The 27320-nt window shown below is 38.7% G+C and overlaps 1 protein-coding gene and 1 long non-coding RNA gene across 2 annotated transcripts in view; both read right to left on the bottom strand.

Moving 5' to 3' along the window:
* The window catches only part of LOC104428206, a 64496-nt gene that overhangs the window by 9185 nt on the left and 27991 nt on the right, over window positions 1–27320 (bottom strand). The window lies entirely within an intron of this gene.
* LOC120295848 (probable LRR receptor-like serine/threonine-protein kinase At3g47570) lies at window positions 1472–4391 on the bottom strand. The gene has a single exon (XM_039317446.1). The coding sequence runs from the start codon at window positions 4389–4391 to the stop codon at window positions 1668–1670; it is 2724 nt and encodes a 907-aa protein (XP_039173380.1). The 3' UTR covers window positions 1472–1667.

Genomic DNA, 27320 nt, shown 5'->3' with positions numbered 1-27320 from the left:
TCCCAAATTCTCTTCACACTCGCTGCACATCCCCCACGAGTCATTCCCTGCAGAGACGAAACAGAGACACTCAGGTGGCCGCACACCACCAAAAAAAAAAAAAAAATCGAAGCTTTAGTTCGTACATTTACGTAAGCGGAACCTCACGGGAGCCGGGGGCGACAGAGACGGGGCCGGAGCGAGGCTCGGGCTGTGGATGCGGTCGGCGTAGATGCAGCGGAGCCCGTCGGTGATGAGCCGAGACGGGAGGCATTGGCGAAGCAGTGACCGGGCGACGTAGCCATGGAGGCGGAAGACGAGGGGATCGAGGGAGGACCCGTTTAAAAAACATTTCTTTCAATAAAAAAATCGCATTTATTCCATGCTTATGATTAAATGGCTAGAAGTGATTTTTTCCCTTCAAATAAGTGATTAAGATAATCTCAATTAAGGGGCTGAGTTTGCCGGCCAATCAAATCTTTATTAGCCGACTTCTTCTGACAGACTGACATTCTTGTCCAAAATTTGCAATTGATTAAAAAAAAAAAATGCATGAATTAGATTTTTACCGTTTGCTTCCTCCTTTGCTTTTTCTACCGTTTGCTTCTTCCTTTGCCTACTGCTGAAGCAAAATTGTTTTCCTTGCCACCGTAATTCGTTTTTAGTTGATTTTAAACCCGCTGAAGGAGCGTTATGCATCAACCAAAAAAAAAAAGGAGCGTTATGCAATCTTTCGAGGCCATTTTTCCTGAGTCTTTGAAGATTGAGCTGAAAACTTTCGGACCCACCGCGGCAACACGCCACCAGGCCGTTTCTCCTCTTTTCACCACACCACTTCTCCCCTTCCTCTTCCAGTAGGGTTTCTTAGCAACTTCTAAGGCGAATTTGAGGTCTTGGAATTTGACGCTTGTCAATTCACTTTCGATTGATGCTAGATTCATTCCATTTCTTTTAGTTGCCTATTGTAAGTAGAATTTGATTGAACATCTCGGTTCATGGCTTTTGGAGTGTAGGCTGGAAATAGATTGTCGGAGTGCTTCAGTAATATATTATTCTTTAAATTTGAAAGACAAGACGTAACATCTAGAGAATGATTGAATTACAAAGGAAGAAAAACCAAAAGACAAGGACCATGAAGACCACATGACTCCATATGAAGTTCAAATTTGACATCAACTAGACAGTGACAATGAACTCAAGAAGTTTCTTCCTCATTCCTTGGAGTTTAGTCAATGCATCATAGATGTCCATTCGCTCCTTCGAAGACTCAAAAGAGCAAGTGATTCCTACTTCGATCATCAAAACCAAACAATCCTTGATACTACACCAGCTCTTGTTCTTGCCCTATGGAGCGATCGTTCGTCTCTTCTCCAACTCCTCGATTTCTTGAAGCAAAATAGGATCAATTGCCTTCTCAACTCGGTCTGCCAAAGCTGCCTTCGTGAAGCGATGAAGGTCCAACCCATTTGCAAACATGTCATCAATTGGCCTCTTGCCTGTGAACATCTCCAAAACGAGGACTCCGAAGCTATAGACATCTCCTTCTATAGATACCGCACTTCCCATGCCATACTCTACAACAATCAACAATGTATTGATGCAAGGTGAATGATTAAGTTTGAAATATATTCTCGGTGACGTTTTATGTCTATACCTTTTTCTTTAAGGATCTATCTACAATTATGTGTTCAACGAAACAAACTGAATGACCCAAGGTATGCTTCATTACCTAGAGCTACATAGCCAAAAGATCCCTTTACTCCGACAGAGCTCGATTGATCTGCTAGCAACTTATGTGTTGCTTCGGAAGGAACTCCGGCAAGCCCAAAATCGCCTACATGTCCATTCATTTCATCGTCAAGAAGGACATTACTTGGCTTTAGATCACAATGAACTATTGGCATTTCATAGTGATGATGGAGATAATCTAGTGCACAAGCAACATCGATTGCAATATTCACTCTCTCAAGTAGACTCAACTTGTTTCTCTCCGTATATTGTGATGCAGTTGGGTGCAGCCACTCATCCAAGCTTCCGTTTGACATGAATTCGTAGACAAGTGCCTTGAAATCATTTCCATTAAAATCAAACCCAGAACATGCCGTGAGTACCTTCACAAGATTACGGTGTCGGATTCTTCTCAAGACCTCGCACTCGGCTATGAAGCTCTTGGAAGCTCCATCACATGTAAGGTCGAGAATCTTGATGGCCACAACCAACTGAGTTTGATCAAGCAGCCCTTTGTACACAGACCCAAAACTGCCCACGCCAAGCAGATTGGTGGAGGAGAATCCACCCGTCGCTTTTAGTAGATTGTGATAAGAAACATGCAAAAGCCCATTTTCAGAAGAGCTTGAAGCTGATGCATTCTTATCGTGTCTAAACCAAAAGAAGTATAACAAAGACAGTATGCAAGCTACTCCAACAAGAGCAAAGACGGTGGATATAAGAATTTTTGCAATTCCACTTATTCTCATCCGTTTTGACTCTTTGTAGTGGCATTTCAGTAGTTGAAAATCTGGGAGACCCCCGCAAAGCTTCTTGTTTCCAACGACCGAAGTTGAAATGGCACTTTTGAAAACTCCTCCCGTAGGCAATGCACCCTCGAAATCGTTGTAAGATAGGCTCAAATTCGTCAGATTTAGCGACTCTAGAAATTTCGGGATTTGGCCGGACAATTGGTTGTTGGAAACATTCAAAACCTGAAGGCCTCTCATGGAACTCATAATGGATGGTAGGGGCCCTTCAAAGAAGTTATCCTGTACATATAGGCGTTCCATGCTTATACAACTGCCTATACTGCTTGGAATCTGTTGAGATAATCTGTTCCCGCCAAGACGTAGTTCGCCAAGATGTTGCAATTTTCCAACTTCTTCTGGAATGGGGCCAGTAAGATTATTTCGAGACAAGTCAAGGTAAATCGACAAAGATGAGATGCCCATAATTTCCGAGGGTACATGACCGCTGAGGTTGTTGTTTGAAAGGTCCAAGAGAAGTAGATTTTGGCAATTTTTTAGAGACGATGGTATCAAACCCCAGAAATTATTGCTATGCAAGGCCAATTGGATTAACATCCTTAAATTCCCAAATGATTCCGGTATTTGCCCCGAGAATTTATTTAGGCTAAGGTCCAAATACCCCAATTTGTTTAGTTTTCCAATCTCAGAAGGAATGTTTCCCGAGATGTTATTTCCCTGCATTTCCAAACCTTCCAAATTAATGAGATTTCCGATCCCAGAAGGTAAGGTTCCAGAAATATGGTTGAATTCTAACCCAAATTTAAAAAGGGTGGTCGAGAGGTTACTAATACAGTCGGGTATTAGTCCTCGAAAAGCATTTTCCCCTATGCCCAAACGTTTCAATTTTGTGGAATTGGTTAAAGAGCAAAGGAAGTCCAAATCAATAGACTGCTCACCTCCTAAGTTGTTGTCGAGAATACTAAACCAATTGAGTCCTCTTATCTTTGAAAAAGAAGGAACTTTCCCAGAAAAATTGTTCTCGACGATTTGGATTACCTCAAGGTTAGAGGCGTTGGATATTGACTCGGGAATGGGTCCAGTGAGGTGGTTGTGCCACGTACTGATAAACTTGATATTTGGAAGAGTGAAGCCTAAGTCACTAGGTAAACCCCCTTCTAATTGGTTTTCACCTACACCAAGCCATGCCAGAGCGGATATATTGAAGATTGAGATAGGAATTGTACCAGCAAATTTATTTGCAGTGAGACTGAGCCTTTGTAGATTTCTCAGCTGGCCAAAAGTCTCTGGGATCGTACCGCTGAAGTTATTCCGCGTTATTACGAACTTTTGAAGAGATGATAAGTTTCCAATAGACGGCGGGATGTTTCCTATCAAGCTGTTGACTTGAAGTATAAGTCTTTGGAGCTTGGACAATGAGCCCAGTTCTGTTGGCAAATTTCCTTTGAGCATGTTGAATCCTAAGTTAAGAACGAGCATATTAGAGCAATAGGAGAGATTCGAAGGGATTTGACCGCTGAATGAGTTGTTATTAAGGGTCAACTCCTGCAACCGAAGCAAGCGGCCAAAATGTGAGGGAATTTTGGCATGAAAACTGTTGTTCTCCAAATGGACGCCCCTCAGAAAGCTCAGATTACCGATATGGGGCGGCACGACCCCGAATAAGTTCTTCGAGCTAAGGTCTAGTATGGTGACTCTTCGGTGTTTGCGACCGCAAGTGACACCATCCCAATCGCAAAAGTGGCTAGAATCATTCCATGAGCTCAAAACCCCACTAGGATCAGCTATTCGAGCCTTGAATTCTAATAAAGCCAATCGATCAACCTCGTCCCGGCCATCTTTTACTAAAGCTAGGACACTCCCTAATAGAAGAACGATTGTAGTTAGGCATGAGAATGACATGGGCAAAAGCTGATATCTATAGGCAAGGTCCATGAGGATTTGTAGCAAAACGCTCTCGACTCGAGTCTTTTTGGTTCTCTCTTGACGTTGTTTTGAAACAATTCGTGAATATATACTAGCAGGCAACATGTTCGACCATACTAAGACATGATGATATCATCAAATGCAAAATTAGTCATGGCAGAAATTTTCATCCTCCTCTCAAAATGAGAAAATTACAAGGCCGTGACATGCAAGTTAACAATTGGTGATAAGGTCGGTCAATGAAAGCTGAAAACACCATGGGGGCCTACTTTATTTCCATTGTCAATTGTGTCTTTTACAATCCCTGAATTTCCGGACCGGCTAGTAGGGATTTATATACATATAAAATTTTGACTTTCCAGTATTCAAAAGCGGAACAATATTAAAGGTACATGTAAGTAGGTCTATTTCACAATTTAAAATTAACTTTACCTTCATTTGTCAATTATTATACATATCTTTCTTTATATATAACTTATACATTTTGGAATATTGTTTGTTAATATTTAAATTGAAAATAGTGCTTATACATAGAAGAGAGCGAAATTTCTACTATGATGAAGAAGAATTTATTTCAAAATATTACCTCTTAGATTAATGTTGCACCCACGTTTAGCTTGTTATATTGATATGCAAATTGAACTTTGCTTCTAGAGTACTTATAGATGAATTATAAATTGATAGTAACAAAGCCCACGCTATTATATTGTAATCTTTAACATTTTAATATAGTCGTATTGTTATTTAAAAATTATCGAAATTATAAAAAACTAGGTATGTATTTAATCCCAAGGGTAAATAGCTAGTCTAAAAGTAAACAAGTTGTAATTGGCATATGATATTTAATTGAAAAAGCGTGATGGTTCAAGTCAAGCAAACCATCTTTCTTGTCCTCCTCCCTTTGACAACGCCTAATTGAGACAGTTCCCACGGAAAAAGTCGTGGGAACATCAATATGTTTTTCATCCCTCCAACCTTTTGTTAATTATTAGACACACATAACGTGCCCTTACTTGATTTTAGTTAATTAAGGAATTATAAACAAAGACCCAATTTGATAAAGTCATAATACTGAATTTTAATTAATTATTAGACACACACCACATTTCCTGACTTGATTTGACTGGTTACGTGCCCAAACGTGATGGGTGAAGAGATTCTAATTCAATATCATACTTTTCAAAAGCAAAAGTACAGAAAAAGACCATAGAAAGAAGGTGGGAATTCGACGATGTTCCCATGTAAGAAAGTGACTTATGCGCATCGCATCAAAGTGCACGACAAGCTAACTTTGCCTCCCACACTAACCAAATTCTCTCCACGTATAGGACCATTGAATAGTAATTGAATTTACTTCCTTTAATTAACTTCAAATTATCCTCTAATTAGTCATGATGACCGCACACAAAAAATGAAAAAATAATTCTAGGGTTGTCAAATCTTTTTGGTGTGATGGAACTAAAAAGAATTTATTTTTTTAAAAGCAATCACCTAAGACCAATTAGAACTAGACAAACCAAAAATGAACATTAAACATCTTGGGAATGAGAAAATTAATTAACATTCGTGTCGCATGACATGATCCTTATCGAAGGGGAATCAAACAAGAGTGGCATGAGAAGGCAATTTGATTGGGTGATGTGGGACAAAGAGAGACACGTGGAATTGCTTTATGGCTTTTGTACTATGCATTCCTTAAGGAAGGTGTGCATCAACAAATTTGAAATTTAGAATATGTTAGATTCCTATGAGTCGTTATATAAATTTGCAGACATCACCCTCAAACCATGGAAATTGTAAGAGGAGATACTAATTTAAGTGTAATATGCTAAAATTATATTGGCGTGTTCAAAGTAATTAAATGCTATGCCAGAAATTTTGAGGATAGAAAGAATATGTAAGTGATGACAATAGAGTAGCAAAAAATGCAATAGTTACTGAATAAGGTGTGTCAGTTCTAATCAGTTAGATTTTGAGCTGAAGGAATTTTAATTAGAAAAAGCTATACAAACTCAATGATTTGATGGGACAAAACTCAAAGTTTAGAGGATTTGGTTGGAAAAAAATGCCCGAACTTAGGGATCAAAAGTATAGTTTTATCACTTTAATGAAGCATATGGGGAATATGAGATAAGTGGACTTACCCTTCAATAAGGACACGTCGTGAACAAGTTTGAATTACAGGGATAACCGAGACCACGCAACTTTGCCAACAACATGGACTAGCGTGAACTCGAAGAAGAGCAAGAGAGAGAGAGAGATTAGCATGATTCCCAAGACCATTTCATGCACGTAGGAAGCTGTATTCATGAACTGCATTAGTCTCTCTTCTTTCTCTTGTTATATACTAGGTAATGTTATAGGCTACCTTATTCAATGTACTTCCCCTTAATGTGCAAAAGAAGAAAAATGATTAATATTTCTTGAGAAAGTTGTTATATGGAGTTAATACGTTACATTATGCCAATCACATATTAAAAGATAATGTGATTCATGTTGGATCAAATTTAAAACGAAAGTTTTCACATGGTTTATGCATATTATGATTGACTCCGTCTATTGAGCCATCCAAAGGATATTCAATTTCATATTTTTATTTTTTTGAATTCCAAAATGATTTTGAAATTATGAAAAATTTATTTGTGAAGACCTTTGACATTAGAAATCAAGTTATGAATGTGACTAGCACTGAGATTAAAGAAATAACTATATAAATAAAGTCACATATATTAACAAAAAATTGACAGAATGTACTGATTTAATACATTGGTAAAATTCCTTTGATAGATTATGCCAATAACCTATTAGGAGTTAATATAATTCACATTGGATTCAACCAAAAAACACAAGTTTTACGTAATTTTTGTATGTTATAATTGACTCTGTCCAGCAAGTCATTAAGAGGACATTCGATATTTTTTTCATTGGTTTCCAAAACCTCCAATATTTCCTACATATATGAGCAATTCCTTGTGGAGTTTATAAGACAACCTCCCTCCGCCACTTCTCTTACAGATAAGCACACAGAACTTAAAACATAGATGGAACAACAGAAGCATTTCAGCCATCCAACAAGTTGAGAAAATTACAAGGCCGTTACAAGCAAGGTAATTATTGATGATCAAGTCAGTCAAGGAAAGGTGAAACACAAGTTTTACGTAATTATTGATGATAAAGTCAATCAATGGGGCCTTAGTTTTCTTCATTATTTATCAATCGTGTCCTTTATCCTATAATCTATCTTTCAATCCCTGAATTGCCGGGCTGTTTTAGTAGGGGCATTGGCTTTAGTTTTTTCCGTGCATATAAAATCTTGATTTCCGGGTTCTCAGAACAAGAACACTGTTAACTGTATATGTAAGTAGGTGTATTTCACAATTTCTAATCACCTTTACTTCCATTTGTCAATTATAATGCATATCTTTTCCATAAATTAAACATTTGTAATGTCCCATTTCATGCAGTTGAAATATCATTTATTATTATTAAAATTGAAAATAATGCATGTAAATAAAAGGGAGAAAACTCTATTTGATGAAGAAGAATCTATTTCAAACTACGACCTTTTAGATCCGTTCTATACCGGCATTGAACTTGTACATTGATATGCAAATTATATTTTGCATCTTGAATACTAATTGATAAATTACTAATTAATAATGACAAAGTCCGTGCTATTATATTATGATCTTTAACATTTTAACATAGCCACATTGTTATTTAAAAAATTATTGGAATTATAAAAACACTAGGCATATTAACCCTAAAGGTATATAGCTAGTCAAAAAGTAAACAAGTTGTCATTGGTAGATGATATTAAACTGAAAAAGTGCAACAGTTCAAGTCAAGTCAAGTAAACGATCCTTCTTCTTCTTTTGAGAGGGTATAATCGAGACAGTTCACATGTGAACAATCGTGGGAACATCAATTTGTTTCATCCGTCCAACCTTTCATTTGCTTTGATTTTCCTAGAATCAAGTAATTATAAACAAAGACCCAGTTAGGTAAAGTCATAATACCGGATTTTAGCTAGTTATTAGACACACACCACGTGTCCTTACTTGATTCGATTGGTTACGTGCTCGTGCCTGATGCATGAAGATGATCCTAATCCGAGGGAGGGTGTTCAATAGTACACTTTCCAAAAGAAAAAGTACAGAAAAAGACCATAGAAAGAAGGTGGGAATTCAAAGCTATTCACATGTAAGAAAGCAACTTAGGCGCATTGAATCAAAGTGCAAGGCAAGCCAACTTTGCCTCCCACGTTGACCAAATTCTCTATAGGCCCATTCGATTGTAATTGGATTTACTTCCTTTAATTAACTTCAAATTAGTCTCTAGTTAGTCGTGACGACCGCACAAAAAAAGTGAAAAAAAATAGTCCTAGGGTTGCCAAATCTTCTTCTTCATTATTTATCAATTGTGTCCTTTATCCTATAATCTATTTTTCAATATCTGAATTGCCGGGCTGTTTAGCAGGGGCAATGACTTTAGTCTTTTCCGCGCATATAAAATCTTGATTTTCGAGTTCTCAGAAATAGAACACTATTAACCATACATGTAACTAGGTCTATTTCACAATTTATAATGACCTCTACTTCCATTTGTCAATTATAATACAAGTCTCATCAGAGAAAGCACTTAATCGAGTCCTTTCCATAATAGTTATGTTTTGACATTAATCGCACCGACCACATTGTCCAATTGAGCTTTTTTAATAGTCTTGATTGATACAGATAATCAATAGTAATATCATAATTCTCTTTAACATAGGATAATATTCTATAGATAATCTTAACAATCTCCAAAATAATATCACTAACAATTAAAAACTAGTCATATATTTAATCCTAAAGGTATATAGCTAGTCAAAAAGTAAACAAGTTGTCATTGGCAGATGATAATGAAATGAAACCTGCAATTGTTCAAGTCAACTCAAGTAAACGATCATTCTTCTCCTTCTTCTTTTGACGGGGCATAATCGAGACAATTCACATGAGAAAAGTTGTGAGATCATCAATATGTTTCATCCGTCCAACCTTTCGTTTGCTCTTATTTCCCTAGAATCAAGGAATTATAAACAAAGACCCAATTAAATAAAGTCATAATATCGGATTTTTAGCTAATTATTAGACACACATCACGTGTCCTTACTTGATTTGATTGGTTACATGCCCATGCTTGATGGGCGAAGATGATCCTAATCCGAGGGAGGATGTTCAATGTCATACTTTCCAAAAGCAAAAGTAGAGAAAAAGACTACAAAGAAAGTGAGAATTCAAAGCTGTTCACATGTAATAAAGCAACGTAAGCGCATTGCATCAAAGTGCACGGCAAGCCAACTTTGCCTCCCATGATGACCAAATGCTCTCCACATATAGGACCATTCTATTATAGTTGGATTTACTTCCTTTAATTAACTCCAAATTATCCTTTAATTAGTCATGACGTCCACACCCAAAAAAAATGAAGAAATAGTTTTAGGGTCGTCAAATCATTTTGATGTGATGTAACTAGAAGGATTTTTTTTTTTTTTAAGCAATCACCTTAGACCAACTAGAACTAGACAAACAAAAAAATGAACATTGACCATCATGGGAATAAGACTGTAATTAGGAAATAACTAAGATTTGTGTCCCACGACACGGTCCTTATCAAAGGGGAATCGAACAAGAATGGCTTGAGAAGGCAATGTGAATGGGTGATGTGGGAGATAGAGAGACACGTGGAATTTCTTTATGTCCTCTGTACTATACTCAACAAATTTGAATTTTTAAATGGTTTAGATTCCTGTGAATCATTATATAGAGTTGTTGACATCAACATTATATAGAGTTGTTGACATCAACCCTAGACCATAGAATTTGTAAGAAGAGAAATACTAATTTAGTGTAATATGCTAATTTTTATTAGTTTGCTCGTGTAATTAAATGGTATGCCAAAAAAATTGAGGATATAAAGAGTACGTAGGTGATGAGAATAGAATAGTGAAAAAAAAAATGTTAATAAAGAAGGAATGTCAGTTCCATTCAGTTAGATTTGGTGCCAGAGGAATTTTAATTAGAAATAGCTAGCAATTTCAATGATCTGATGGGACAAAACTCAAAGTTTATAGGATTTGATAGGAAAAAAAAGCTCGAACTTAGGGATCAAGAGTATCGTTTTATCATACTAGTGAAGCATACGGGCAATATTATACAGGTTCACTTACCCTTCAAATAAGGAAAAACCAAGATCTCACTACTTAGCCAATAACATGCATGAGCATGAACTCGAAGAAGAGAGAGACAAAGATATTAGCATGATTTCAATGACCACTTCATGCATGTAGGAAGCCGTATCTAGTGAACTGCATTAGTATCTCTTCTTTCGCACGTTTATACTAGGTTATGTTATAGGTTACCATGTTCAATGTACTTCCCCTTAAAGTGCAAAAGAAGAAAAATGATTAATATTGCTTGAGAAAGTTGTTATATGGAGTTAATACAATGTACTATGCTGATCACATATTAAGAGATAATGTGATTCATATTGAATCTAATTGAAAAACAAAAACTTTTCACTCTTTTTGCATATTATGATTGATTCTATCTATTGAGTCATCCAAAGAACATACAATTTTATTTTATTTTTTGGATTGCAAAATGATTTTGATATATTGAAAAATCTATTTAAGAAGACCCTTGACATTAGAAATCAAGTTATGTACGTGACTAGCTCTGAGATTAAAAAAATAGCTATATCAATAAAGTCTCATAGATTAACGGAAAATTGACAGAATATACTACAAACCCCTTCTTGAAAATTATCCAATACTCTAGTAAAATTCCTTGATAAATTATGCCAATCACCTATCCAGAGATAATGTGATTCATATTGGATCCAACTAAAAAACACAAATTTTACGTAATTTTCGTACATTATAAATGATTTTGTCTTGCACGTCATTAAAAGGACGTTCGATATTTTTTTCACTGATTTCCAAACCTCCAATATTTCCTGCATGTATGAGCAATTCCTTGTGGAGTTTATAAGCCAACCTCCCTTCGCCACTTCTCTTACATGCAGCACACAGAACCTAAAACATAGATGGAATCACAAAAGCATTTCAGCCATTCACACGAGTTGAGAAATTTACAAGACCGTTACAAGCAAGGCAATTATTGATGATCCAGTCAGTCAATGAAAGGTGAAACGGCATGGGCCTTACTTGGTTTTCTTCATTATTTATCAATAGCGTCCTTTATCCTATAACCTATATTTCAATCCCTGAATTGCCGGGCAGTTTAGTGGGGGCAATGACTTTAGTCTTTTCCGCGCATTTAGAATCTTGATTTTCGGTTCTCAAAAACAGAACACCATTAACTATACATGTAAGTAAGTCTATTTCACAATTTATTATCACCTTTACTTTCATTTGCCAATTATAATACATATCTTTTTTTATAAATTATACATTTGTAATGTCCCATTTTATCCTGTTGAAATATCGTTTCTTATTGTTAAAATTGAAAGAAATGGGTGTAAATAAAAGAGAGCTAAATGTCCACTTTGGTGAAGAAGAATCTATTTCAAAATACTACCTTTTAGATCCATGTTGTGTCGGCATTGAACTTGTCATATTGATATGCAAGTTGTATTTTACATCTTGAATACTAATAGGTGAATCACTAATTAATAAAGACAAAGTCCTCGCTATTATATTATGATCTTTAACTTTTTAATATAGTCACATTGTTATTTTTAAAAAAATGGAATTATAAATAAAATTAGGTATATATCTAATCCTAAAAGTATATAGCTAGCCAAAAAAATAAACAAGTTGTTATTGGGAAATAATATTAAATTGAATAAGTGTGATATTTCAAGTCAAGTCAAGTAAACGATCCTTCTTCTCCTTCTTCTTCTTTTGACAGGGCGTAATCAAAAGATAGTTCACATGGAAAAAGTCATGGGAACATCAATCAATTTCATCTGCCCAATCTTTTGTTTGCTCTTATTTCCCTAGAGTCAAGGAATTATAAATAGAGACCCAATCAGGTAAAGTCATAATATTGGATTTTAGCTAATTATTAGAGACACACCACATGTCCTTACTTGATTTGATTGGTTACGTGCCTGTGCCTATGGGGGAAGATGATCCTAATCCGAGGGAGGGTGTTCGGCATTATACTTTCCAAAAGCAAAACCATAGAAAATTGCCATAAAAAGAAGGTGGGAATTCGATGTTGTTCACATGTAAGAAAGCAATTATGCGCATCGCATTAAAGTGCACGGCAAGCCAACTTTCTCTCCCATGCTGACCAAATTATCTCCATGTATAGACCCATTCGATTGTAATTGGACTTACTTCCTTTAATTAACTTCCAATTATTCTTTAATTAGTCATGACAACCATGAAAAAATAGTTCTAGGGTCTTTAAATCTTTTTGGTGCGATGTAACTAAAAAGAATTTATTTATTTTTAGCAATCACCTAAAACCAATTAGAAATAGACAAACCAAAAATGAACAATAAACATGTTGGAAATAAGACTATAATTAGGAAATAATTAAGATTCGCATCACACAACATGATATTTATCAAAGGGGAATCAAACAAGAATGGCATGAAACGGCAATGTGATTGGGTGATGTAGGACAAAGAAAGATGTGAGATTGCTTTATGTCCTTTGTACTATGCATTCTTTAGGCAAAGTCTTGGTCGACAAATTTGAAATTTAGCATATGTGTGTTTTATAAAAAATAAATAATTTGAAAAATATTTTCCAAAAACTAATAGCTTGTGTCGCTTACAAAACTAAGTAAACGAAAAATATTTTCATTGCCCATGAAAATGTTTAGACAAAAATTGTTGTCAATTATGAAAACATTTTCCATTAACGGTTTCTTTTAGCGATACAAGCAATCATTCATAAAAATAAGTTTTCTGATTCATTCATTTTCCGTGAAACAAAGAAGCATTCAAATGAATTAGATTCCTACGAGTCATTATATAGAGTTGTAGATATCACCCCCTAAACTGTAGAATTTGTAAGAATAGAAATACTAATTAAGTGTAATATGCTAAAATTTTATTAATGTGTTCATAGTAATTAAATGGTATTCCAAAAAAAAACTGAGGAGAGAAAGAATACATAGGCAAATGTCAAATCTCATATTAATTACGAAATATTGAGTTTGAGTCATGACATTTCGATCCAAGTCCGTTTTCGATGAGATGAAATAGGATTTCATCGACGCGCCTATAGCATTTTTCTCTAAGTTGGCCACTCACGAGTTAACTAGTCTATCAGGTGAAGCCGTTAAGGAATCTAAATGCGACTGACTAGAGAATTCGACCAAAAAACGACTGCTCGACCATATTAATTTACAAGGGTCAATACGACACAGTTAAATTCGATTAGAGATCAGAGATAGGTCGATTCGATAGAGATATGTAACCAAGAGTTGGTGATTCCACCTAATTGCAAAATTCATATCGAATGCCACTAGACCGATTTTTCTATCATTTCTATACCCTGTGTCCGTACTTAAGATCTTGAGATTTATACGACAACTAAGAGTCACCTATGAGTTGAAGATGCACATTGTGCATCGAAAATGATCGACCACAGGTCAAATGCATAAAAATTCTTAAAAGCTACTCAATAGATTAGGACGCACTAGAATCGCGCCAGATTGAAATTAACCGAGAAATTGAACCCGAATTTAGAAATTGGAAGTTCTGTCATGTCACAAATCATTTTAAGAACATCAACTCATCCTTAGAAGATTTTTCTACAAACCAAGATTTTCAGCGAAATATCAAAAATTGACAGATTTGGATCGAGAAAATTAGAGGACCATTTCGGAGCACACCTTTGGCATCCAAGATGGATTTATTGGTAAGGAAAAATATGGATTTGATGTGGGTACATTGGCTGGAATTTTTGGGACTTCAATTAAATTGAATTGAAGAGAATTGAAGAGGAATTGAAGACTTTGAAGGAACAAATGTGCAAAATTCGTAGGCCATGGGGTACACAACATTTTGGACTACTTCAATGGCTTCTTGAGGAAGATTGAGGAGAGAGAATGGCTGAGGATGAAGGCTGAAGTGGTGGGGGCAAGCAAGAGGAGAAGAGGACAAGTGTTGGAAGCTTAGAAGCCTCCTTGGGGTCCCCTCTCTTCACCAGCCCTTCTTCCTCCTTGAAATTTGGCTTTCTCCATTGTTGAGGCTTAGGAAGAGCTCAAGAGAACTGGAGGAGAACCAAGAAACTGAGCAAGCCCCTTCCCTCTTGCCGTCAACCCCATTTCTCCCCTATTTTCTTCTTCTTCCAGTTTCTGCTCCAGCTGACCTTTCTCCAAAGATCTGAGTTAAAAGTTGTCTTCCCATGCAAATTAGCTCACGCTCCACCCACCACCGTGACTAGCACAGCCAATCCATCCAGGAGCACCCCGCCGCTCACTGACACGACTCGCCGGCCGTCCCATATGACCGCCGGAAGCCACCGCTCGCTGAACCGCCTGGAGCTCCGCCGCTTGCACTGTTTCACATTTTCTTCCTGTTTCGCCCCATTCCAACCATTCCTTTGCCCGTTCCAACCACCAACAAGACCCCGTTGACCCCTGGAAGCTGCTGGTTGCCAACCACTTACTCACCGGAGCTCCGATCAGCCCGTTTCCTCGCTGTTCAGCCTCTGGTTTCCCTTCCCGGTTCAGCAATCAGATGTTGAAGTTCCAGCAAGGGTCTTAGACTCTGTGGCCCGTTTCCGAGCCCTTCCCAGCCTTGTTGGCGTCGCCGCTTGGAGGATTGTCGCTTGCCTCCACATCGTGGTCACCGTGGACTCATCGGCTTGCAAATTCGGTGAGTTTACTTGCTAAACCTTACTTAGGAGGTTAATGATGCTTAATGGTTGATTAGATTAGGTTAAGCAAGGCTTAGGTGGTTAGATTAGCTTAGTAGAAGCTAATTAGATTAGTTGGTTTGATTTGTTTAGTGAATAATTAATTAAGGCTAAGTAATAATTAGATTAGTGTAATCTTGATTAAGACCTTAATTAATTATTTTAAATTAATTATTTATTTTGAATTTATAAAATTATATTAATATAATATAATATTTTAATTATTTAATTTAATAATTTATTTAATTATTTATTATTTTCGGAAATTACATCGAGATAGTCGGTGATGAATTTCGTGTGATTACATTGGTGTATTCATATTATGCAATTGATGGTTGGATTGTGTGAATTAAGTGATGTTTGTCAAAAATATGTAATTTACTTAGAAAATCCCAGGTGTCAGGTTTTGACACCGAAAATGGATTTTAAGTACTATATCAAATAATGGGGTTTGAAAAAGGAAATGTATGAGTTTTCTGGTTTGAATTGACCGTGGACCCACACACAACTATTTTGCCATGTGTCTTTAATATGAAGGAAATAGGCCAAGATCGTTATTTTAATTGAGGCATTTGAGTGCAATGTACAGTATCCTTAGCCAAGATTAAATGGTCGTGTGTTGATTAAGAGAACTTGTCCCCGAATTGAGTCGGATGGACGTTACCCTACATGGGATATCTAGATAATAGGTTCGGATCGCAGCAGATTCATAACCTTTGCTCCTTCGGGAAAGCCATCTTTGAGAGACGAAGTCGTGCTCAATGGTGGTGAGACGATGCCTAGCTACGCCAGTAGACCGCCGAACTTAGGAGTAAGTCGTACCCTTGAGGGGTGAAATTAACAATTGAAACGAATGATTGATTGAGTTAGATGCGTTGAATTATGAGACAAAACTATGTGATATGGTATGGGACGTGTCATAACGGTTTGGTCTTATAATCTGGACCCCTGTGGTTGTTTGAAATGAAAGTGTTAGCATTCCAGTTGTTTAAGTTCTTATTACTGCATGTGATTAAGTAATATGAATTGTACTGACTTGCAGGAGGGAACTGAGGTGAGGTAAGTCCTCTGTGTGGTGTGGCTAGGCCACCCTTGAGTGTATTTTCTTTCTAATAGGGGTTTAGGGGGTGAATTTGCTGATACATTGTCTCATCTCGTCGTGGGCTTATCTTTTTAGGTCCATAGTTGGTGGTTGTGGAGGACTGAAGCCCCGAAGTCTGTGGAGGTGGAGTATGAAGGATCGGCGTTTGTGTCTGACTAGTATGTCGTAGGACAGTTTCTTTTTTAGAGCCGACCTTTTTAGACTTTTGACCAAACTCGATTTGTAACTAAACCCCATTGTTTATACAAGTTGGTTTTTGTGAAATGTTGCCATGCTTTCTTATCCCATGCTATTTGTTATTAGGGATTTATTGTTTCGCTTCCACATGCGTACTAAAATGAATGGGTCGGCGACATGTCCTGGGAAGTCGCATATTTGTATCGACCACAGTGGGATGGGCGCGCGCTTGAGGTTCAGGGTGTGACAAAATGGTATTCCAAAAAAAAAAACTGAGGAGAGAAAGAATACGTAGACATATGTCAAATCTCATATTAATTACGAAATATTGAGTTTGAGTCATGACTTTTCGATCCACCTATAAGTATACGAGAATATCATGCCAGATATTTTTCTATGCTATGGCTTCAAGGTGATCTAAGTGTGACTCTTTTACTTGGGGTTGCCACGTTCAATAGTACTTGAAAACTATCTCCTTAACATGAATAAAAGACTTATTAGATATTTTTCCACATATTTGAAAATTGAGTTTTTTCTTTTCTCTTTTTTGTCCTGTTCTTTCCTTCTATTTTTCATTTCATCCCTTTGCCATTTGTCAAGGTCTCAGCGATGGCTTGTGAAGGCATGGCAAAGTGCTGCGACACTGTTGCCTAACTCGACCGACGGCAATCTGAGACCACTACCCAAATCTGCCCAAGAGCGTCACGACCATTGCCTATAGCCGCGACCTTTACGGGTTTTTTCCAAGTCCCTGACAACAGGCACAAGGAAAATGATGAACACTACAATGAAAGATTAGGGAAAAAAAAAGAAAAACAAAATCTAAAAATTAAAAAAAAAAATCAAAACGACATCATTTTATTTAAAAAATTGTTTGCGTGAGCCACCAATCACATCACGTAAGATGGCAAATGCTAATTAGACCATCATATCAACGATTTTTTAGGATAGAAAGATCAAAAGAGAACAAAAGAAAATGTGAAAGTTCAGGAATAAAATTTGTTAGTTCCAATTAATTAGATCCAGAGTTGAAGAGACTCAATTAAAAAAGTTATGCAAGTTCAATTGATTGGAAAAAAAATGCTCAAATTCAAGGACCAAAAGTAGTTTTATTATTTTAATAGGCTCACGTTATTTCCATCACTTTGTTGGCTTTTGACACTCTGTTACATTGAATTAATTATATCATCTTTTGGGGGTCTTGCTCTTATTTTAAGATGATTTCTTATCATTTCTAGAGACGAAACTACCCATATTTCTTTCAAATAACATTTATTAAGATTAACTATTGGGTCCAATCTTATTATTTATTTATTTTTTGGTTTTTTTTCCTTTTTTTTTTTCTCTATTTGGAATTAAGTTGGTGTATCTCTTTTCCAAAAACTAGTTTATTTGGTAGATAGCTAACTAAATATTGTGCACAAACCCAAAAAAAAAAAAAAAAAAAGCTAAATTTTTTGTTTATGAGAAAAACAATTAATTATTATGTTAATGACTTGCATATTTCTTTATTTTTTGTACTACTATTAGTTAAAAAATAACTGAACACAGGACAATCTTTGAGTAAATTGTATCTAATGCATATATCAACCACTTTTTTCAATCTTTGAGTAAATTCTTTGTGCATATTACTGGTTCCCTCTAATTGAATTCAAATTTGGTGCAAATAATTATATACTCAGTAATGTCATAAATTGCCATGTTTAATGCACTTCCCCTCGAACGATGGAGACACATCCTCCTACCACTTGCTTGATCTCGCCATTATGACCTCCACAGGGTGTGCCGACTTGGCGGCAACGGTGAAGCGTGAGGACCACGAGCACCCTCCCGTATCATATTATCCCTAATGCAAGAGCGGAGCCTAATCAACAACAGGTAGTGGGGAAGCATCGCCTAGGGTTGCTGGCACTACTATTAGGGGTGAGCATGATCCGGGTTGGGCTGGTCCACCCCTAACCCTATGACCGACCCGCATAGTGCTGGTCTCCAATTTTTGGGATCAATGACTGACCCTATTGAGCTTGGGACCGAGGACCGGACCCATCCAAGATCAACCCGGGACCAACCGATAACTTTTTATTTCATTTTTTGTACTCCTTAAAAAAGCGATTGACAACCGGACTAACCCAATGGGTTCAGTCCGGTTTCAAGGTCAACCTAGGACCAACCAATAATTTTTTATTTCATTTTTTATACTCCTTGAAAGGGCAACCAGGGATCGTACCGACCTAATGGGTTCGATGATGAGCGAGGTCAGTTAAGAAAGGCAAGCGATGAGGGTCAAGTGGGTGAGTGTCGAATAGAATGAGCATCAAATGTCGAGCGGGGAGCAACAAGCCAAGCGAGCATCGAGCGGCGAGCGGCACGAGTGACCCAAAGCAAGCGAGGTGAGTGTCAAGTGGCAAGCGAAAAAATTGTTTCTTTTGATTTTGGAAAATTGAAGACTAAGAGGATAAATAAGACATAAGAGAACGAATACTAAATGATGATGTCATAAGCTGCCTTTTTGAACACCATGAGGACTTCTCACAAAAATATTTTCCTCATTCGTAAATTATGACTATTGACGCCGTAAAATATATTAAAAACCTAAAAATTATTAAAAAAGAACTATGTAAAATTACATGAGCTCCTCACTAAAGAGCTGTTTAATGTTGTTGATGCCGTTTATTTTAAAATTTTCTCTATATAAAATCGTTTATTAAGATATATAGTCAGGGTCGGTCCGGGTTGGACCGACCCGACACTCTCAAGACCGAAGACCGACCCGTATAGTGCTGGTCCAGAAATTCCAGGACCAAGGACCGACCCAGTCATCCGGGGAACCAGACTAGGACCGGCAAGGTTGTGCCAGTCCAGGGTCGGCTAGGGTTGACCCTGGACCGATGCTCACCCCTAACTACTATTGCACGAACTACGATTACTGTCCGCACTTGGGCTGTGTGGAGCCCGAAGCAATGGAAGCATCGGAGTATGATGGAGGAGATGAGACTGAAGATACAATACTTATGATGATGAAGCTTCAGCACCAGATGAAAATGCAGTCCATGCTTGCTAGTATGGTCTCTTCCATCAACCTAGCGTTGTGAAGATGAAAATGCAGTCCATGCTTGCTAGTATGGTCTCTTCCATCAACCTAGCGTTGTGAGCCTGGGCCTTTCACTCCAAGGTGTGCCCTACGTAATTTAATTCCGCTTCTTGAATTTTCTTAAATTTCAAGTTCGTGGTTTGTTAGGGCTGTGATAATTTCATGTGTAGTTATCATAACACATTTGGTGATTAGATCACAGTGTTCTCAATTACATCCTTCGCAATTTGATAATTCAGACATTTGCTCTATTTCATCGTGATCCCTGGGTTTCCTATTTTAGCTCCCGTTTTCACTTTTACAAAATTATGAAATGATTTTGACATCATGAAGAATCTATTTAAGATCCTTAACAGGTGAGGATCAAGTTATGTACGTGACCAGCTCTAAGACTAAAGAAACAACAGTAGAGAAAGTCACATAGGATAACAGAAAATTGATAGAATGTACTATCAAGCTCTACTTGAAAATTTCCCAATAGTTTGGTGAAATTCATGCTGAGCACATGGATCAAATTGCATATTTGATCTCCAAATTTTTCAACAATCACAGCAGGATAAGAAAATATTCATTCACAGAGACATTGTTGAGAATGCACAATAAACTTAACCAAATCACTACAGAAAAAAAGAATGCCCACTGAAAAGGAGATGATCATGTCCAGTTTTGGCTTACGCCAAGAGTAAACCCTAGGAGCCGCGAACCCAGAGCCAATCTCAGATTGGAGCAAGCACAACTTCTAACAGAATTAAAGGAAAATACATGAGCAATCACAGATGACTGGCTGAAAGTACACGGCGATGATCATTAATATGCAGAAATGCAAGTCGATGCATGCACAGCTGGCCAAGCAAAAAGAACCATGTGTATCAACCAAAATATGCCGATTCAAAGGGAGAGCTGTCATTACACCTGAAGGAGAAACTTATCCAGGAAACCTAACAAGATAGCAGCACCGTGCACATGGAGGAGACAGCGACCAGCAATCTTCCACTGAAGATGGTGATACAATATCAGAGATCGCTAGGAAGAAGACAATGCAAATCAAATTGCCATGCTCACCAAAGCTTCCGAAATAGCTCCACGTTTTACCGAGAAAGGAACTCCTCCATCAGTACAGTGTATGGAAGGTGAGACAGAATTTTACCGAGTTAATCGCATATTGGAATAGCTTCTTGAGGCCATAAGGACTTTTCAGAATTTTTAAGACTAATACCTCGTCCTATGACATGAAAGTAACAGGACCATGTATTAAAACACCACAAACAGCCAAGAATACTGCCGAAAGCTTAGAAGAGTTAATATAGTGCAGACTATGGACAGGAAGCTCACATACTAAATGTGTATAAGAAAAGTAGCATTTACCCACTTAACTCCTCTTCAAAAAGTTAAAGACTTTTGAAAAATCGTAGCCAAAAGAGGCATTCATTTCTAAGGCAACTTCTCTTTTGCAAAGAGAGAACGCATTACTTCCACAAGTGAATCTCTTGCCCTATCCTCAAAAGAGCCATCTAGACACCAGAAAGCTGTCCGCACTCCACAGTCGCAAATGCCAACGAAGAAGTCAACCAAGATCAATCTCAGATGCATTTGCAATTGCTAAAGTTTGTAAGTGAAAAAAAAAAAAAATCCACTACCCATAAGGCCAAATTTGATTGTTTAAGTCAAGCATGCAATCTCGTCAGACCAAAATATCAAAACGAGCATTCACGGACATTAAACAGTTGAATCTTTTAGCCAAAGTTTGCACATCAAAAGACTGATCAAGCAGATTTGCCCACCCAGAGAACAATAAAGAAGAGATGCAACAGAAGGGACTTTGGCTCCAGCAAGTAACAGCAGTACCTCCAATTGCACTGCTACAAGCACAAAATATCTTTCAATCAGCACAGCATCAACTGCTTTAATATATTTGAAAAAAAAAAAAAAAAAAAAAAACTGTGTGCATACCTATCAGGAATATTCTTTCTCCCCCAAACGGAAGTTTCCTATTCCACGATGTTCATAGGGACCAGAATAGTCCTGATTTAGCAGTCATTTCCTGATCCTCCTTGTGTACCACTATCCCCATCAGGGCCACGTTTACAACTGCAATCAACATCTTGGTCTCCACCTGAACAATGAGGCTGAGCTTTTTCCTCAATGATATTTCTCCCATCCAAGTCCATCGCATTCATAGCCTGAATAGCCCCATCCATCGCTTGCTTCTCATAAAAAGTCACAAAACCAAATCCATGAGAGCGTTCAGAGAACTTGTCAACCACCCCCTGAATTAAAAATATTCTTCTCGGAGTTAGTTTGTATTATATGACAGGGAAAATTACAGATATAAAAACTCGTACTTCCAACTAGTAGATGGAGTCTTCGACACAGACAATCTGTGATAAAAGGTACATTATATGCAGCAATGATATTCATGAATGTCAGCCACACCCCATTCAACTGCAACAAGCAGATGGTGAATAAATCAGCTTACCTCAAGGGTTAGACTTAAAGCCACAATTTGTCAAGTGTTTTGCTAGTGTTTCTCCCAACTCTTTTTGCCAATCAGGCATAGCCTTGGCTTCAGATACAGGCCATACAATAGATGTCCTGGTTGTAAGATTTACGCTGGCAGCAGATACTTGAGGCTGTGCAACGCTAGAGCAGAAAAAAAAGAGAAAACACGCTGGGTTCAAATCACATTCAGAAAATGACAGTTCTCACACTTGGTTTAATTCAAGTCGATGACGATTCTTTTCATACGAAAGATGGCTTACAACTTACAAGAAAGACAAAAGCAGTGGCAAACTCACTTGATTTTCCAAAATTATCTTCATACCCGCTGCACATCCCCCACAAGTCATTCCCTGCAGAGACGAAACAGAGCCACTCAAGTGGCCGCACACTGAAAAAAGAAACATGATACGGACCGCGTATAATGCAGGGAAAGTTGGACAAACATTGACAAAACCGAAGCTTTAGCTCGTACATTCACATAGAGAGAGGGGCTTACTCCGACGTCAAGAATTATCACATCAGAGGAGACACTGAGGCTTCCTCGGCTCCATCCACCACCGATTTCACCTTCCAATCCTCACCGTCGCCGCTACCGCCGCCACCGCCGCCGCCCCTGCGTCCGCCGAAGGTGCCAAGAGACGCGAAACGCCCTGCAAGCGGAACCTCTCGGGAGCCGGGGGAGACAGAGACGGCTCAGCGAGGCTCGGGGAGCGCATGCGGTCAGCATATATGCAGCGGAGCCTGCGGGCGATGAGCTGAGAGAGGAGGCATAGGCGATGCAGCGACCAGCGGAAGTAGCAGTGGAGGCGGAAGACGAAGGGGTTGAGAGAGGAGGGAGATCAGGATAAAGAGAGAGAGTGTCTTGGATATGGTTGACTCCATCGAAGCTCGTCTTCCCTCTCTCTCTCTCTCTGAACTCTGTAAGCCTCTCGGTTTGAGCAGGGCCACCGTACGGGAGGGAGGAGATGAACATGGTCAGAAACTGCTGGCGTCGAAAACATTAATTATAAAAAAATGAAAAAAAATACACGATAATTGTCTAGGATTGGTAATGAGTAATGTCCAATATTTATGGTATTCATCTTATAAAATATGTGAGAAAACATTTCATAATTCAGATTTTTCATATTAATGAGATACTATCTTGTATATCACCCAGCGTGGTAGCCCAATATAAAAGAGTTTATCACAATCAAGCAATATTATGAAAGAAAATGTGACATCCCGAAATTCGACCCCGTTTCGATAAAGTGAAATGGGCATTTCGTCGACGTGCCTATGGCTCTTTTTCTCGAGCTGATCACTCATGAGTTAACTAACCTATTGGGTGAAGCCGTTAAGGGATGTATCAGCTGTAAAATCCCTAAAAGCTACCTAATTGGTTGGATTGAGCTAAAATCACGTCGATTGATTTTTAACCACGAAATTGAACTCGATTTCGGGAATCGAATTTTAAGCGCGTCATAATTCTTATTTTAAGGATCCTGTCTCATCGCTCGTCAATTTATTGACGGGTCCGAAATTTCAATAAAGAAATTATCGGAAGAAAAATTGAAGCCCAAAAGAAAGAGAAAGGAAAAGGAAAATTGAAATAAAGAATTATGCATTTCCTTTTCTTTTCCTCCCTCTCCCCCTCTCTTTTCTTTTCTTTCTTTTCTTTCTCTCTCCTCTCTCCTCTCCCTTTTCCCCCTCGTGCGAATTCCCCACCGCTCACTTTCCCTCTCTCTTTCTTTGACCGGTCAATGCATATCCTTCTTTCTCTCTCTCTCTCTTTCTTCTTCTTCTTCTTCCTTCCTCCGCACGTCCAGCAAGCGAAAACCAGAAGCCGAACCAGAACCAGCTCGCCCCTCAGCCGTCACCGCTTGTCCTGCCGCCACCCGCGCCCAAGCGCCCGCCGCTCGCCGCCGTCCCGCCGTCCGCGCGTGCCCAGGCCGCGCGATCCAGCTCGGCCCAGCCCTGTTTCGCCTCTGTTCCGCACCGACCAGCCACCGACTAGCCACCTCCGGCCACCGCCCAACCTCGCCGGACCACCCCCGCGACCCCCTCGCCCTCCGCCGGCTTCCCCTCGCCGCCCTAGCCGCCGGAGCGGCTCCGTTCAGCCCCGACCACCAAGACCCACGGAGTGGGTTTCAGCATCTTCGGGCTCGCTTTTGGGCCGTTTCCGGCCCCGAACCCGAGCGGTGCTTTGGGAAGAATCGTTCCTCGCGTCGCGGCCGTCGGATTGATCCGATTTGCGCGCGATTTGGTGAGTAATCTCACTAATCTTGGATTAGTTGGCTAATTATGCTTTAAGGTTGGTTTAGTTTTAATTAATTGTATTTAGGTTGTTAGATTAGAATAAATTAGCAATTATTAGTTAATTATGATGTGATTTAAATAAATTGATTGTGCAATTAGCAAGTAGACGTGGTCTACTAATTGTTGGAAGCATCTCGGGAATTTTCCGACCCTAATCGGGCTTCAATTTGATAAGTCGGGCCTAAGTGGAATTTTTGGCATTTAAATATTAATTTTCGAAATTAATTAATTATTTATTTATTTTCCGAAAATTCAACAGTGATGGCCAGTGACCGAATATTATGCTGATGACCGTGGCAAAGTCCGTTTGTTTAATCGGGCTTTATTTTAAGTTAAATTGAATTTCTTGTATTTAAATATTATTTTTCGAAATTAATTATTTAATGATTTATTTTCGGAAATTCGACTTGGATGGCTAGTGGCCAGATTTTTATGCTGACGATCGTGGTGTAGCCCGTTTATTTAATTGGGCTTTAATTTGAGCTAAATTGGATTTATTGTAATTAATTATTAAATTTTGAAATTAATTAATTAATTAATTATTTTTCGGAAATTAAAGTTGGGTTAGTCGGCGACCGAAATTTCGTGGCGATCGTCGTGGTGAAGTCCGTTTATTTAATGGAGCTTTATTTTGTGTGGAATTGAATTATTTGCGAAGGTTGGGAATTATTCTTTAATTGGAAAATCGTTGGTTATTAATTGAAAAATAACCGGGCATCGGTTGATAATGCCAAATCTATTTGAGCGGACTACAGAAAAGGTGGGAGTTATGGAAAGGAAAATATTATATTTTGGCTAAGACGGTCGTGTGCTTACGCACGATATTTTATCGAGTATTTTTAATACAAAAACTTAGGCCACGACATTATTTGAATTGAGGATTTTAAATGCGCGGTACAATGTCATTGGACCGTGAGGATTAATCGGATGTTGGCTTATAGTTGAAGCAAGATGATTATTGGAAGTTGAGGTGATGTGTGTTGTGTTGAAGGGAACCAATGGATCATGAGCGGTAATGGACTAAGTACTACACAAGTAGAAGACTTCGTGTGAGTTACCTCTAGCGCCTTATACCATTGCTTATTGTAGTCAAGGACTAAGTATTACATGGCGACCTGAGTCGCATGGGAATTACCTCTAGCGCCTTGCAGCATTGTAATGCATAGTAAAGGGCTAAGTGCTACGTCTCGTGTGAGTTACCTCTAGCGCCTTATACTATTGCCTTTGTAGTGAAGGACTAAGTCGCACGATAGCGAGACTTCGTGTGAGTTACCTCTAGCGCCTTATACTACTGTTATTTGTGGTCAAGGACTAAGTGCCGCACGATGACGAGACTTCGTCTTGGGGTCACCTCTAGCGCCTTGAGCCTATATTTGAGTGGGAATGTTGAATGGGAATGTTGAGATTAATTATCAAGTATAGATGAAATCATCGTTATGATTTGATTTGTTTGTCTGGAGTGACCGATTGAATTAAATTGGTCGGGAAGGGTCATTGTTGACATATAATCGACGAGGTCGATTGATTATTGTTTTGATTTGATGTTGTGAATTGATTGACTGAATGGAAATGACCGTGAGTGGTCTTGTTGGCATTTAATCGACTAGGTCGATTTGATCGATGCTTCGATCAGCGATATGATTGCTTGGGTGCCTATTATGAATTATGCGACTTGCAGGTGGGATCGATGCCAAGGTATGTCTTCTGCCTGTGCGTGTATAGGCAGCCTATAGTATAGTGGTTTACTAATCGGGCTTAGTGGGGTAGAACTCGCCGAGACGTAGTCTCATCCGGTTTGGGAAAAACATTTCAGGACCCGATAAGGAGCTGAGGAGGAGAAGCAGGAAGGAGATCTTGGAGGTGAAACTTGAAGGGAAGGATTTTGAAAGAAGAAGATAATACCGAGATGGGCCTTGAGTATGGCTCGGATGGATTGAGATCCTATCTTCTTTTGAGATCTCCATTTTGATGCGAATAGTTATGAAGTGATTTGTGTTTTGTATAAAAGTTTGGTTATAAATTTCAATATGAAAAATATGACCTGCTTTTCTATCCCATTGTTTTATTGTCTCGGGGATTTATAATCGCTTCCGCATGTGCTTAATAAAAGAAAGGGTCAGCGATACTAGTCCTGGGATATCGCATTATAAAATCGACCAAGAGAGAAGGATGTGTGCGTGCCCGAGGATCGGGGCGTGACATCCCCTTTTTGTGGTATCAGAGCAATGGTTAGGTATTGGAGTGATAAGGAGCGTTGACCATGGGATAGTTAGTAAGAAATGCCTTTAAATTCATGCTGATGCATGTCTATGTTAGCTGAGTGCTAAAATTGTTTGTTGTTTGGATCGCTCTGTTTCTAATTCGGTGTTGAATTGGAAAAAGGTGTTAGTTGAGTAAAGCTACACCATGAGCGATCAGGAGCCGAGAACTCCTAGGCAGAGGACCTTATCCTCAATGACTCGGGCTAGAACGCTATCAAAAGGCAGTGCCCGAGGTGGCCAAGGCAGAGCGCAGGCTGAGGCCAGCGCGAGTGGTGTAGCACCACCACCAGTTCAGCCGGTTGATGCCGGGGTAGCAGCCCCTGGTGATCCTAGATTCGAGGGGATCATGCAGGCGCTCCAGGCAATCGGAGATCTAATGGGTCAGCAAGCCCAGAATCAAGCTGCCGCAGCCGTTGCCGCACAAGTTGAAGTCCCACAAGGGAATGTAGTTGCAGGCAAACCGATTCATAAGCTCGTTGAACATTTCCTGAAGTTGCAACCACCGAAGTTCACTGGAACAGGAGATCCCGAGGCTGCGACCCGTTGGATCGAAGAATTGGAAAAAGCATTTGAGCTACTGAAGTGCTCTGAAGAAGAGAAGGTTACCCTTGCGGTGTATCAG

The sequence above is a fragment of the Eucalyptus grandis genome, chromosome 7 (assembly GCF_016545825.1).
Source record: "Eucalyptus grandis isolate ANBG69807.140 chromosome 7, ASM1654582v1, whole genome shotgun sequence".
NCBI classification, from domain to species: Eukaryota; Viridiplantae; Streptophyta; class Magnoliopsida; order Myrtales; family Myrtaceae; genus Eucalyptus; species Eucalyptus grandis.
Note: the sequence above shows the minus strand (reverse complement) of the source record. Positions and strands in the feature narration are given on the sequence as shown.